This window comes from Carya illinoinensis, chromosome 1 (genome assembly GCF_018687715.1).
Source record: "Carya illinoinensis cultivar Pawnee chromosome 1, C.illinoinensisPawnee_v1, whole genome shotgun sequence".
In the NCBI taxonomy this organism is placed as follows: Eukaryota; Viridiplantae; Streptophyta; class Magnoliopsida; order Fagales; family Juglandaceae; genus Carya; species Carya illinoinensis.
In genome coordinates this window covers 49,030,529-49,046,305 of record NC_056752.1, presented here as the reverse complement: position 1 = coordinate 49,046,305, position 15,777 = coordinate 49,030,529, and the positions used below count along the sequence as shown (strand labels likewise).

The window sequence follows — 15,777 nt, the reverse complement described above, 5'->3', positions numbered from 1 at the left end:
CTTAATCTCAGAAATTAAAAAGAAAAAAGTACAGCTTGGCATTATATGGCCAGATAGGCAAGAGCTTAGTTAGAGTGTCCTGGCTGCAGTGGCTCTCACCCTTCTCTAGTTCTCAAAATTAGCAAATATTCCCATTCATCTCTGCTAACTAATTAATTAAGAAGCCAGATGATGATGCGTTTAATAAAGTCAACCAATCTACTGCCAATATAGGCCGACATTCACGTGCATGCATGGTTGTTGCACGTACATTTATAATCTACATTAAGAATAATCCAGCCCACTTTATAAAAATAAAATAAAATAATAATTTTAAAATGCAATTATTTTGTGATAAGATCATCATGCATCGATGGTTGTTTCCTACTTTCTGAAAATAATTTTTGTAGTCTTGGACTCGTGCATGGTGGCCTGGTGCAGCTTATTTAATATTTATAAGAGTAAATCATCAATTAAGTACTAGATTTCCCCTGAATTAACACCCTGTTGAGAGAGAGAGAGAGAGAGAGAGAGAGAGAGAGAGAGAGAGAGAGAGATTTTACACAATCTTCTTCGTCAGGGGAAATCTGTTATCTAAATTCAGAGTTGCACGAGTACTCGAGCAGGCAGGCCAGGGTACGTCGCAGGAGAAGGTGAACATTTTGGCTGTCATTGACTCGTTGCTCTGCACGCACTGCGAGATCGTAAATTTGTATGCTTAAATAGTAAGTAAACATGGGCCGGGCCATTAATGCCTGCTGCATGCCAGTTAGAAGCTTGAACTTTAGCCTTTTATTACCTATGTTTATTCCGAGTGAAAGCCTTGACTAATTTGGGGACCCGATGTCAACCTGATCGAGACTTTTGCTCGTTTTGGGCTGAAATCTCTCAGTTACACTGCACGTCTGCAGTATTGGATTTTGATCTTGACCTTTTTCCCCAGCTTGCACAATAACTTCTTCTACAACGGTGTCTCGAGAAGGGCCACCACAAGAGCGTGCGTGTATGCATGGGCTTCTTGGATAATCTGAGGCTATGTTAAATGTTTAAAGAGTCATATGCATGAATGCATGCATGGGCTTCTTCCATTTCTTGGCCCAACTATTATCCTCGGGCAAGCAGAATTACCATTAGTAAAACTCTCGCAGTCGATAGCTCCTTCAAAAGGACAGTGTCGTGTCACGATATCACAACCATTTTCTCTTTGAGTTTTGGTACATACAAACATAATTACGCACTAATCTGTATATCAATACTGATTTATTCATACTTAAAATTTAAATTAATACTGTTTTCAATAAAATCTACTTTTTGACCAATCACATCATATTGGTACACAGATTAGTACACAATTATACTTGCAATTATATTTTTCCTTTCTCTTTTCCATCCTTCAACAATACAACAAATTTTCACCTTCATCCTTATGTTATTATTATAATATATTATATTTTTTTATCATTTTACCATATTTTTAATATGATATAAAAAATTTATTTTTTATTATTATATTTGAATTATTAATGCCAAATATATACAATGGATACTAATCACAAAATAAAAAATAATAATTTTAATAAAGAAATAATATGTTATTATTATTTTGACTTAAATATACATAATTCAATGTATAGGTTTTTCAAGATGTTTTTACAAATGCATACACATAAAATAATACCAATGCTCTAAACTAAAAAAAAAATTAAATACATAAGCAGTAAAAAAAAAATGAAGGGATAAAATGAGATGGCATACAACAATTATTCATTAAGAATAAGAAATATTATGATACAAATAGATTTTATAAAAATAAATTTATAAATTAATATAATTTTATATTATATATTAAATTTATTTTATAATAAAAATAATTTTATAATTTAATATATTATATTAAATGACATAGAATTTAATTGTATAAAATATGTAAATTATTTCAAGAAATAAATAGTCCAATCAAAAGATATAACAATAGGAATGATATTTATTATTTACGATGGGTTGTGCTAGGCTGCCGTGTCTAGTAATGATCGTTGGAGGTTCCGCTTAGTACATAAGTACATTTATGCTTTTTTTATTTTTTTTTATTTATTAGTATCTTTAAAAAGTAAAAAAATATATATTAATATATTAAAAGTTATTTTTTAATTATTAAATAAAAAATTTAAAAAATATATATTTTGAGTAGCGGTCAAACGGAGCAGCAGTAAATTGCATTATGGCTGACAGGATGGGGGATGAGGCTATGAGCCATGACCTGGTAGGTTGGGATTTTAACGACGACTTTTGCGTCGACCCCATGAATTATTTTTTTGTTTTGTTGGGAACTTGGGGCCTTAAATTGCATGGAAGAACTTTATTTTATAAATGTAATTTTAGATCGTAATTTATAATTAAGTTTTTTAAATTATAAATTAGTTAAATTTTCTTAAAAATAAAATAATAATAAAATGATTTATAAATAATAATAAAATATTATAAATTAAGTATTATTGAATTTTAAAAAATAAAAGAAAAAATTAATTATAAATATTATAAAATAAAAATATTATTATAATATAATATATTATTTCTTTTAGATTAAAATTTTTTATATTTTTTTTATATTTTATTTAAAAAATTAAAAAAATTATAATAATTAATTTTAAAATATTATAATAATTAATTTTAAAATATTATAATAATTGATGCTCCTGAAGAGAGTAAATCTCCTGAGAAAGAACCTCCTGAAGAGGTATTTCATGAAATTTCTTCCCTTGAAGAGGTACAGGTACCCGAAAATAACGAGATCTCGATACATTTCATGAGTACAGGAGAAATTTTGAATAGAAATAAAACTGTTGTAGACAATATATTTTCATATAAAATGGCTCTTGACATTATCAGAAGTAATGAAAAAATTGAGCCAAAAACTGTCGAAGAATGTCGACGTAGAGATGACTGGCCAAAATAGAAATCAGCTATTGAAGCTGAATTAAACTCGCTAGCAAAGCGATAAGTCTTTGGACCAATTATACAAACACCAAAGGGTGTAATGCCCGTTGGATATAAATGGATATTTATACGTAAGCGTAATGAAAGAAATGAAATTGTGCGATATAAATTACGACTTGTTGCACAAGGTTTCCTGCAGAAACCGAGAATTGATTATGAGGAAACATACTCTCCTGTTATGAATGCAATCACATTCAGATATTTGATCAGTTTGGCAGTTATAAAAAGATTGAATATACAATTGATGGATGTGATCACTGCATATTTATATAGATCATTAGATCATGACATATATATGAAAATCCATGAAGGATATAAAATGTCTGAAACTTCTAATCTGAGTACATCCAGAAGTATGTATTCTATTAAGCTTCAAAGATCTTTATATGGGTTAAAGCAATTTGGACGCATGTGGTATAAACGCCTTAGCGAATATCTATTGAAAGAAAGATTTGAGAATAATCCAATATGCCCATGTGTTTTTATTAAGAAATCAGACTCCGAATTTGTTATTATTGCGGTTTATGTTGATGATCTAAATTTTGTTGGAACTCCTGAAGAGATCAGAAGAACCGCTACATATTTAAAGAATGAATTTGAAATGAAGGATCTTGGCAAAACGAAATTTTATCTCGGCCTGCAGCTCGAGCATTTGCCAAATGGAATTTTCATTCATCAGTCAAATTATACAGAGAAAGTCTTGAAACACTTTTACATGGACAAAGCTCATCCCCTGAGTACTCCAATGGTTGTTCGATCACTTGATGTGCAGAATGATCCATTTCGTCCTTGAGAAGACAATGAAGAAATTCTTGGTTCTGAAATACCTTATCTCAGTGCAATTGGAGCCCTGATGTATCTTGCAAATTGCATTCGGCCTGATATTGCATTTTCAGTTAATTTACTTGCAAGATATAGTTCCGCACCAACTCGAAGACATTGGAATGGCATTAAACATATCATTCGATACCTTCGAGGTACGGTTGATATGGGATTATTTTATCAACATGGTTCAAGTCCACAATTAGTTAGATATGCAGATGTAGGTTATCTTTCAGATCCACATAGAGGTAGATCCCAAACTGGATATGTATTTACTTATGGAAATTTTGCCATATCATGGAGATCTGTCAAACAAACACTATCTGCTACCTCTTCAAATCACTAAGAGATCATTGCAATTCATGAAACAAGTCGAGAATGTATTTGGCTAAGATCAATGATCCAACATATTCAAGAAAAGTGTGGCCTTCCAGTGATTAATAATAGTCCAACAACTTTATACGAAGATAATGCTGCTTGTATTACTCAAATTAGAGGAGGATATATCAAATGTGATAGAACCAAACATATTTCACCTAAATTCTTTTATATTCATGAACTTGAAGAGAAAGGTGAAATTAAAATCAAACAGATACGATCAAGTGATAATCTGGCAGATTTATTCACAAAAGCATTACCAACTGCAACATTTAAGAAGATTGTGCAGAACATTGGAATGCGGAGACTTGAAGACCTTTTATCATGCACTTTTCAGGGAGAGTAATGTCTTGAAAACTTATACTGATTGTACTTTTTTTCCTTCGCTAAGGTTTTTTCCCACTGGGTTTTCCTTTGCAAGGTTTTAATGAGGCAATCTTAAAGCATTTTACGGTACACATGAATATTGTACTATTTTTCCTTCGTCATTGGTTTGTTTCCCATAGGATTTTTCCTTGGCAAGGTTTTAACGAGGCATATTCATTATACGTGGTCATCCAAAGGGGGAGTGTTGTAAAATAACATTGTTGTAAAATAAATTGTATGATCATCTTGAGCTAGCCATTAAATGCATAGTGCATGGTGCTAGCATAGTACTGGTATAGTGAGTTGGCCGACATATGCATAGTACATAGTGCGTGCATAGTACTGGCATAGTAAATTGGCCGACATATGCAAAGTGTATAGTGCTAGCATAGTACTAGCATAATGAGTTGGCCGACATATGCATAGTGCATAGTGCAGTATAGTAAGCTAACATAGCTCCTTTTGTACGCCTATATATATCGTTGAATTTTTTAAGAAATTCATAAATTTCATAATTTTTCTAGACTCTATCTTTCTTTTTCTCTCTTTTTCTCCGCTCGATAGTTTTATAACATTCTAATCATTTTTTAAAATTAAAGAGCCTTGTCAATCAATGTCAGAGTCAAGTCAAGTCGCTGCATTTTTGGTCATGGAGAGGAAATGCTATCTTACACAGTAGGTTGTTGAATATTCAACTTTAGGGCACTGGCACTGATGGCTAAGTGCTTTTTATATTTTAAAAAATATTGATAAAATTGAATACATATTGAATTTGTTAAATATTTTTTCGATAAAATATTAATTATAGTAAATTTATTCTATATTTTATATATGAAAATAATTATAATTTCTTTAAATTAATATTTTATTATTTCTTCTCACATTCATTTCACATTTAATATTATTATATTATATATATAAAATTTTTATGGATTGTATATATGAGATTTTTATTTATATAATATGAGATTTCATCATTTATGTACATATGAAATTATTATATTATAGATTGTTAGATTGTGAAAATAAAAAAGAATATGATTGTTAGAGGTTATTAAAAATTATAAAGTAAAATAAAAATGTATTAAAAAATTAATTAAAGAAATATAAATAATAAAAAATTATTATTATTATAAAAAATATAATAACTAATCTAATATAGATTTTAAGTGTTAAATGATTAGTTAAAAATTAAAAAATAACATATTTTTAAATTTTGTTATTTTTTAATTTTTAAAGATTGAGATTATCGATCCATTATCAATGTTCTTAGTTCTCCAAAAAAACAGGCCCAAAGAACTTCCTCTTTGTTTTTTCCTATTATTTTTATTGGGTTGGTTTGAATATCAACAATCAATTTGTAGAAGATGAAAATGACCAATAACTTACAATGACATTATTCCGTCATCTTTTTCACCTGGCCTTGTGGTCAAAGTTTACCAAGTCTCCAGCACCCAAAAAGTCTTTGCCCCTATCCTCCAGCCAAACTTGATAACGATTGTCGATTCGACTACCCTTTAGGCTGGGCATGTTTGATTACACACTTTAATTCAGATAAAATTAAATATTTTGTTAAAAATTAAATAAAATACTATTATAATATAAATTTTTATTTTAAAATTTTTAAAAAATAAATTATTTATTATATTTTATATAAAAAATTTAAAAAAATTATAATAATAAAATGATATAAAATAATTTAAATTTATATAAACAATGGAGGCCTAAATTAATAAATTTCTAGTCTTGAACTTCCAGTGTTTACTGGGCACAACTTTTGTTGTCTATACGGTAACGGAAGTTTCACTCCCACTTTTCTAAGACAAGTTTTCGAGAATCTTAGGGATGTATTACTTTTGTTGGAAAGAAATATAAAATACTTGCATATTCTATAATTAGATTAATTATTTATCTATTATTTATATTGTAGTAAATTTCTATATTAATAATATTTGTAGGTACTAATAAGTAATAAATAAATAAACTTACGAATAATATAATATCGGCAAAAACAAATTTTACTTACAGTGTTTTGCTCCGTATGTTCCTTCCCGTATCTCTAGCCTTTCTCAACAAAGAGAGAGTTGCAGGCTTGCAGCGACGTGAAATGTGTGTCTCACAGCACTGGCGCGTAGGATCACGACACTTTGCAAAAGAAGGCGACGTTGAAATGACAACCGCGCACAGCGCACTAGATTTGTAAGTTGTAGAATTCTTTTTTCAACGTGCTCTATTAAAATTGTAGGCCGTAGAACCTCGAGGAAACGTGACACGCGCGCTTGCTTGAATGGAACGCTCGATTCGATCAGTGTCGGCACGTAAGTACTCCAAAATTCCAAATCAATGCCACCTGATCGCGTTAGACGTTCAACTCCGTTAGTTTGCAAAAAGTATTTGCATTTCAAATTACATTAGCGATAAAAATAAAAATAATAATTCAATTAATAGTCCTTCATTTTTACATGAGATTCTATTGTTATTTAATTCAAATATAATTTAGAATATTTGGTTAAAAAATAGATTGTTAATATATTAAGGTATGGTTTAGATATTGAGATGAGATGAGATATTTTTATATAAAAATTAAAAATTAACTAAAATATTATTTTTTTAATATTATTATTATTTTTAAATTTAAAAATATTGAATTATTTATTATATTTTATATAAAAATTAAAGAAATTATAATAATAAGATAAAATAAAACATTTTTACTATTTGAAACCAAGCCTACAAACATTGATAATGGAGATATTTGAAAACTCATAGAATTTCAATAAGTAATACAGAGGTCCAAGAGCATATTTGGTTTCAATAATTTCTATAAAACCTTGAGACATATTTCGTATTAAGTTTTGTAAAAATAGGTACGTAAAAGTTAGAACTTTAGATAAAAATTTGTTGAGAAATATTTTGTATTGTGTCTATAAAATAGGTAGTACGCTTTGAAAAGTTGATTGTAAAAATTAGGTAGTAATCTAATTCTTTTTGAGTTATTATGAAAGTTGATTAGGTTTTTGTTTTTTCCATATAAAACTTAATACCAAAACAAAGATTGGATAAATTTATTTTAAAAAATACTAATTTAACAAGGATATATTTCAAATGATCTAGGTAAAATAGATTAAAGTGACTTATTTAATCAAGAGTTGGCCAGAGCTTATCTTTGGGGAAAAAAAGAGCAAAGTGATTAAAAAAAAAAGATTGGCTATATGGTATATGTTTAAGATTATGGTGAAAAATATAATTTATAATTTAGAGCTTATAGTTTATAATTTAAATAATAAGTTGTACAATTAAATAGTTACTTACTGTAATAGCCCGCTAGAAATTCAATTGTGAAATTTCTATTAACTTTAGAAACCTCGTGAAAACCCCATAAGTTTTCACGAATCCATTAATCGTATAGGTTTTTGTCTAACTACATAGTTAGTGTTATTATTTACTATGGTATCAGAAGTGTGTTTTTGATTATTGGAGATAGTTAGAAGTGTCAAAATGTATTATGATTTGTGCCATTAGACTCGGAGGGTTATTTAAAGTCTTATGGCGCAATAACATTTTTTCATATTTTCGGACAAAACGTCTGTTCAAAACTGTAGATATTATTGGATAAAAAGAAATATCTTGAGGTAATTTTCGTGAATATTATTGGGTAAAAATATTTTGAGTTGATTTTTATAGATATTATTAGATAAAAATATCTTAAGTTGATTTTTTGTAGATATTATTGGATAGAATATTATGAGATAATCTTTTATAGATATTTTGGGTGGGAGAAAACCACACTCAACTCTCAACTCCAGCCTTATCACCTCCCTTATCTCGTCCATAAATATGTCCAGCCAGCACCCATGAACTTATCTTCAATTACACCTTCCAATAAAATATTATCAAACACTCTCTCTCGGACAGTTTTTAGGAGTTCTTTTGCACGCCCATTTCGAAGCTGTTGTAAATGTTTTATCATAAAGTCTCCTTCATATAAGTTGTTCCTTTTTTAGTCTAGTTTACATGGATATCTTATTTGCCCCATTTGAAAATCATTTGGTCAGTCAAATATTGTGTAAACTATAGAAAGGTCATTCTGGGAGATAAACTGGAGAATATGTTATAGTTTTGCGTTTTTTACCAAGCTAATGGATAGATATTGGTCCGAAATTTTTATGGAGTATTGTTAACATGTATATGTGACTATTGGTTGAGAATTTTTGCATGATTAAAGGTTTTGATGAAAGATTTTCTTAGATTTAGAAACTTAGAAATTGGAAGAAGAAAAACAGTTTCTGTTTTGAGAAAGTTTAACTCTTTGGTGGTCTAAACCTATTCTAATGACTTTAATAATTTTATTGGAGGATCCTAAGTATCTTATATACATGTTATATTATTATTTTGAAGATATTTGATGTTAGTTTCAAAGATATGAAATTTTATGTAAAGAGATATTCAAATAAGCCAAAATGTGAATATTCTTGGCTAAATTTATGTTTTGGTTAATTTCTAACCATGTGATCTTGAATTAGAAGCTTATATATGTTTTAGGACATCTTTTTAAACCATGTGATGGTTTGGTTTGAAGATCATATATTTATAAGTCATAGATCAAGAGATTTATCAAAACTAGTTGAGGAAAAAGTTTCTGTTTTTAGACTAAGTGTAAAACCAAAAACTCCAAATGTTATTTTGTGATTTTGGTGACTTTGGTTTGATGATTTAAAGCATGGTTGATGTTAGGATGATATTATGAATATGTTAGAAGTAAGATTTGATTTTTGAAACTCTTGGAGATGTTTTGATTTAAGGTCAAAACTTGTGATTCAAGTGCTTGGATCTTTTTACAAAAAAGTTTGGTGTTGATTATTAGCTTTTTCTAAATGGATGTTTTAAGTATGGTTTTGAACTTAGGATTGGAAGATATTTGTTGTAAAATTTTGATTTAACCATGAGTTTTGAAGTTGAAAAGAATTGCAACAAAAAAATCAAGGGAAATGACCTATGGATGTTTCGGCCATAGTGTGTTTTCCATAGTTGTGTTTTGTTTTAAATTTTTTTGAGTTGATATTTAAGTTTAGGACAAAATTTACATGAGGAATGTAAATTTTGGAAACTTTTGGAGTTAGTATGCAAAATCCTTAAGTTATGGGTAAAACGGTCATTTTTCCACATGTAGAGAGTAAAATGAAAATTTTACTCTTTAAGTTAGTATTTTCCATATTTCAAATTATTAGTGATTTAGTTCTAACTTTTAGAATCACTAATTACAGTTCCTCGTGATCGCACTTGAAGTTTTATAAGAAACGCGGAGATCGAGGTAAGTTAGCTTTTAACTTACTGGCAGTCTACTGTGTATGTGTGCTAAGTAAATGAACTACAGTGTATGTATGTATGTTATCATATATATCATGCCATGCCAAGTTATCACGTAATTATCTATTATACAGAATTTATTCTGTCATCAATTTTTATCTGTTACATAATATATTCTGTCATGTTAAATATGTTGTCTATTATATGTTATGTCATGTTACGAAATGTTTCTATCTCAAGTTGGTCATGTATTTCAAGTTATGTTCAAATCACGTTATGTTACGTCAGGGCTCCAATCCTTTCGTTTTTCAGTCACATTTCATCTTGAGTACATTCAGTATGTATAGAATACATGGGGCCACAACAACTGTGGAGTATGCATTTAACAGCATTGTGATGTGTAGAATACATGGGCCACAACAACTGTGGAGTATGTATTTACACGTAGAATACATGGGGCCACAACAACTGTGGAGTATGTATTTTTCATGTTAAGTCAAGTTTGCGTAGAATACATGGGGCCACAACAATTGTGGAGTATGTATTTACACGTAGAATACATGGGGCCACAACAACTGTGGAGTATGTATTTACACGTAGAATACATGGGGCCACAACAACTGTGGAGTATGTATTTTTTCATGTTAAGTCAAGTTTCAGAATAAGTTCATGATAAGTCAAGTTTCAAATCAAGTTCATGTCAAGTCAAGTTCAGTTCATGTTTCAATTTAAGTTATGTCAATTATGCTATGTTGTACGCCAAGTTATGCTTTAATTACTTATGAATTTGATTATGCATTTATGCTTTTACTGTCATGCATGCATCATTAGCTTGTGTGGAAGTTTTTTGTTAACTTACTGAGATTTGTAATCAAATCTCACTTTGGTAGTCCCAACTACCATTCCTCCCGAATGGTAGATCTTGTTACAGGACCTGAAGGAGAATCAGGAGCTGATCAACTAGACACAGTTGACTAAGCGATGGTGCGACGTCAATGTTAATATAGTAGTTAACGCAAATTACTACTTGTACAATGGAGTTGCATCTTTAGTACTTTTTGGATCATAACCATTTTGGACTAGTGTTGTGATCTATTCAATGGGTCTTTATGTATGAAGTATGTTTTAAGCATTTGGGATATTTTCAATTTGGTGTATAGTATTGCTAAAGAAAAAATTATCCGCTGCGAATATTGCATAATGTTAGATGCACGTTAGGAACATTGCATCTTATATGTCATGAACGGGGGCAGGTAACCTTGTGTTGCATGTCTCGACGCTTCAAATATCCGTCCGATCCCAAACGGAATTTGGGGGCGTCACACTTACTCTTTGCTGACCATATGTTTAAAGCGTTTTCAAACATTTTATATTTGTTTAAAAAATCGTACTTTCTAATGTAGAAATGATGATTTTTTGATTTTTTTTTTTAAAAATTGTGACTATATTGTTTAGAGTTTAAAAGTTATAATTATCTAAAAATTGTATAGTTATTTTTGCCCATTGACAATTTTTTTAAAATTGAAACTACATTCAGCATTATTTGAAAAAATATGCCATATTTTTTAACTTAGTTGAGATTAAAAAATATTTTAATATATTACATCCAAATAACTTATTTTCATATTTTATCCATTAAATTTTTTTTAAGACTATTTAAATACTTTTTAATACTTATAACATAACTCCAAATAGACCCATAGCTACACTGCCAAGATAACAAAAAAAAAAAAATAATAATAATTAAAATTTAATTTATCATATATATTTATCTGCCAATGCTCTTATTTTTCAATTTAATTCTTAAATGGTCAAAGAAAAATACAGAGAATACTGAAAACCAGACCACATTGGAGCTAAAAGTCGTGTGCCTCGTGGCATGATTCTTATCATCTAATTTCATCTTATTTTATTATTATAATTATTTTAAATTTTTACATAAAATATAATAAATAATTTAAAATTTTTAAATTTTAATTAAATTTTTTTAAATATCAAAATAATAATAATAATAATATTTTATTTATTTTTTATATTTTATTTAAAATAATCTCATTTCATATCTGAATTTAAAAGAGATTCGACGATTGAGCCTTATTCCGCAATGAGTCTAAAGACTCATTTTTATTACGATTGAATTAGATTGAATTAGTTTTAAAGACTTGGTCTTACTCTGCAACAAGTCTTTAGACTTGACTTCAGTGTAAGTTATAGTGATTTGTCTTTATTGGACGGGACGTCGGCTAGTCACTATTATATCAAATAAGGGCAATCCTGTAAATGTATCAAGTTCCACTAGCATCTCGTGGATGCCGTCGCTACCTTCGATTTCATTGACTTGTTTGGTTTGAACTTTGAATAGGATGACTACTTTTGTCTCCACTTAATTTTTTTTTTTGGATGCAAAAAACACGTGCGTGAAACCAAAAAATACTAAAGAATCTGCATGTCCAAATTCAGAGATTTGTAATAAATAAAAAATCTAAGGACAGCTAAGAGCCTATCAGGTTCGAAGCACGTGCTAATGCAAGTAAACACCTTCCAGGCGCCCCCATATATCTCCCATCCTCGCCTCAATTTTTCTCAAAGCAGAAGTCTGCAAAACGGCACTTCATTCTTGTGAAAAAACATTTCTTCCGCTTCTGTATTTCCACTCAAACATGTTGAAGCCCGGCTTTAAGTCGACATCGGAGAAGTCCAATTTTGCACAGACATGCAACCTCTTGAGCCAGTACTTGAAGGAGAGAGGAAATCTCGGAGATCTCAGCCTTGGAATCACTCGGAAACCGGAACCCAAAGGTGCCATTAATTTTTATTTTTTTATCTTTTCCCTTTATCGTCCTATGTCTTTTGGGGTGGTCTTCTCCTTCACTTTTTCTTTCTGTAAATCGTTTTTTGGCTTGTGCCGGCAGTTCAGAAAACTAGAGCTAATTTTCGGTTTCGAAACTGGGTAATTAAATTCAGATGAATCGATTGTTCTCTCTGTCCTTTGAATTTCTCATTAAGCAAACGGAAACGCCTTCTTAAACATATGTTAATTTATTTTTTTCGTCAATAAATAAGTCTGGCTAGCAAGAAGTCTCGATTTAAGATCAAAGTGTCTTACAGTTTGTTTGGCCACGTTTCAGAAAATCCAGAAAGATCTCTTCCGGCGGCAACCACTAAAGATTTATTAACAAAAATGGAGATCAATTCAACCGAGGCTTTGAGACAGAACGCCGTGGCTCCTTCAAATGCGCAACCCATGGAATTTCTTCCACAGTTGGACTGTTTCCGTCCCTCAAACTCGATCGACGTTGCGGCCAATAACTCCAGGTTTGTGGCCTAATTTGTGTTTTCTTCTCTCCGCCCTTCGACATATGCACGAAGATTAAGGAAGATATCTGATATCCCGTTTATTTTTTCTGAGGCGCAAGTTAGTTTAGAGTTGAATGGTTGATGATTGTCCTGTTACTCAATACACGTTTGGAGTTATGTGAAATTACCGGAGACCCATAACTTGTAGCACCAAAAGAATGCAAATGCATCCGCACATCCCTATCATATTTTAGTTTTTTCCGTGATGGGTATAAAAGGGAAAGGAAAGTTCATGCATGTAATAAATATAAAGCACACTCTGATAGAAGTACCATATGGGCATTCTAGTTATTTTCTCAGCTTCAAGCTTCAATCCTTTAACCGTTTTACTTTTTCGCTAAATTTATAAGTATTTTTTTTATGGTATTAGGAAACCAGCACTCAAGGAGCCTGCAACGATGGCCCAGATGACGATATTTTATGCCGGCCAAGTACTAGTACTGAACGACTTTCCGGCCGACAAGGCAAGGGAGATCGTGGCTTTAGTTAGCAAGGGAAGCTCTAATACTTCCGGTGGCTTTGTTTCTGCTCCCGGCATGGACAAAGTTAATTCAGGAAGATCTATGTCTCCTGAATCAACTGTACTTGTAGCCAAGTCCGAAAAGAATACTGCCCAAGAACGCCATCAACAACAACCTCATGAAATTGCTTCTGGTAATTGCCATGCTTTTTTGTGAATGATTTATGCGGAAGGTTAGTGAAGGGTTTCGAGACATTTCATACTAATGTATTATCTTCTTCTACTTTTCAGATTTGCCAATTGCAAGGAGGGCTTCGCTCCACCGGTTCTTTGAGAAGAGGAAGGATAGGTAGGAAATTATATAGGAGATGAAAATTAAAGGAAACAAATTAATATGTTCTTTCAAAAAACTTCTTTTGCTAAGCTGTATCCAAGCTACCTGGGGTAGATTTTGGCAAAAGTTGTTGAATAGTGATTTTTTTTTTCCTTTCGTTTTTGTTTGATCGATGAGTTATTGGTTTGTACTCGTTTTTAATTAGTTTTTGCTTCTTCATTGATAGGGTGGCGGCAAAAGCACCGTATCAAGTGAACCCACTTCCCCGAGCTCCTCCCAAGCCCGAGGAAAGCAATCCATGGATCGAGCTCATGGAAGGTGAATCTGCAAAACAGCTTGAGCTTAAGTTATAGTGAAGACCACCTCGCCATGTTCTATGACAGATTATCGCCCTCCGGGGGCTTGAAATCCTAACTATACTTATGATGTTGCTTTTTGTACCTTTTTTTGGGTTTTCTTATTTAGAACACTTTGTATAAATTATTAATCCATTAGATCCGGTTTCTGGAAATAACTTGAAATCTCCGTACTGATCTTCAGTTGCTTCGTCTGATTGAAAAGTTTTTCATGTTAATCTTTCATGATCACGTGTAACCTAACCTAACATCCTCGCACGTGGAAGAGCGACCAAGGCAAAAACCGTGTATGTAAAGAAAATGGGCTTTTATTGGTCGTCGATCGATCCCTGCCCCCATTTTGTGGGTTGTGCTTCATGTATATATCGAGGATATTCATGCATGGTGGCTGTGAATGGTCAGATTTGATGGGATCTGACAGAATTCGAGTTCGGAGCAGCTATATATATAGTACACGTACGAATATAGATCCATCCAACCTGATGGCAGGATCGTGAAACCTCGACCGGGTTTGAATCGATTAAAATCTGAGTAGTGCTGGCGTGCTTGTTTTGGGTCGCATACGACCTGGCCTGGTAAATTAATGTCCGGTCAACTAATCTGCAATAATTAATACTCCTCGACGAAGGAGAAGGTGACGATGGTTAGGTTGCTGGTGCGTTTAGGTGGCCATTATATAACTTGAATAAAGTTAGGGATCCCTACGTTTGCTGCTTATCTTGCGTCGAGATAGGATCTTACACCATCCGGGGACCCGCTTCGCGAGACCTTTCGGTCTACACATGGCTAAGCTCTATTGTGGGGTGGCTTATCGAAGCAAATCCCACACAAAAAAAAGATGATCAGCAATAAATCTACCCTCAAAAGAGTAAGAGAAGGACCTTGGATGGGAGTTCAGGCAATCAGATTTTTTTCCCCCTTGTGATTAATAAAATATTATTTAATATTATTATAAATTTTTTATTATTTTTTTAAATATTTAAAAGTATTAAAAAATAATAATTTTTTTACCTAACGAGAGTTCCTAGTGGTGGCTATAGAATCGTCCATATAACTTTGATACCGTGTGGTACGTGTACTTAGGTTCAGTTGTTGTTTGACAACTTAGGTTTTGTGGCTTAGAGAATTCACATTGAGTTCTGCATAAACTTTCTTATAATTTAGTTAAAAATAACAATTCTCTAAAAAATTTTCTTAAATTTTAATCATCTTTCAAAAACTTCCTACATCTCATTATTTATCATTTCTCTATTTTATTAAAATAATATATCTCTATTATTTTTTATTACATTTTTCTCTCAATTCTATTTACAAACTTAACTACTCAATATCTTTTCTTATGTTTCGAACTATTACTCTAGTGAATATTTAAAAAAAAATTTAAATTATCTTTTGTGGGTATGATAGTATTTTTAAAATTAATT

General features: G+C 31.1%; 1 protein-coding gene across 1 annotated transcript; it reads left to right on the top strand.

Annotated features, from left to right (window-relative positions):
- The first annotated feature begins 12,413 nt into the window (after window positions 1–12,413).
- On the top strand, window positions 12,414–14,511 carry LOC122280500 (protein TIFY 10B-like). Its single transcript, XM_043091421.1, has 5 exons — window positions 12,414–12,645; window positions 12,975–13,161; window positions 13,574–13,857; window positions 13,955–14,012; window positions 14,224–14,511. Exons 1-5 carry the CDS (start codon window positions 12,507–12,509, stop codon window positions 14,348–14,350), a joined length of 795 nt encoding a protein of 264 aa, XP_042947355.1. The 5' UTR covers window positions 12,414–12,506; the 3' UTR covers window positions 14,351–14,511.
- The last annotated feature ends 1,266 nt before the right edge of the window (window positions 14,512–15,777 follow it).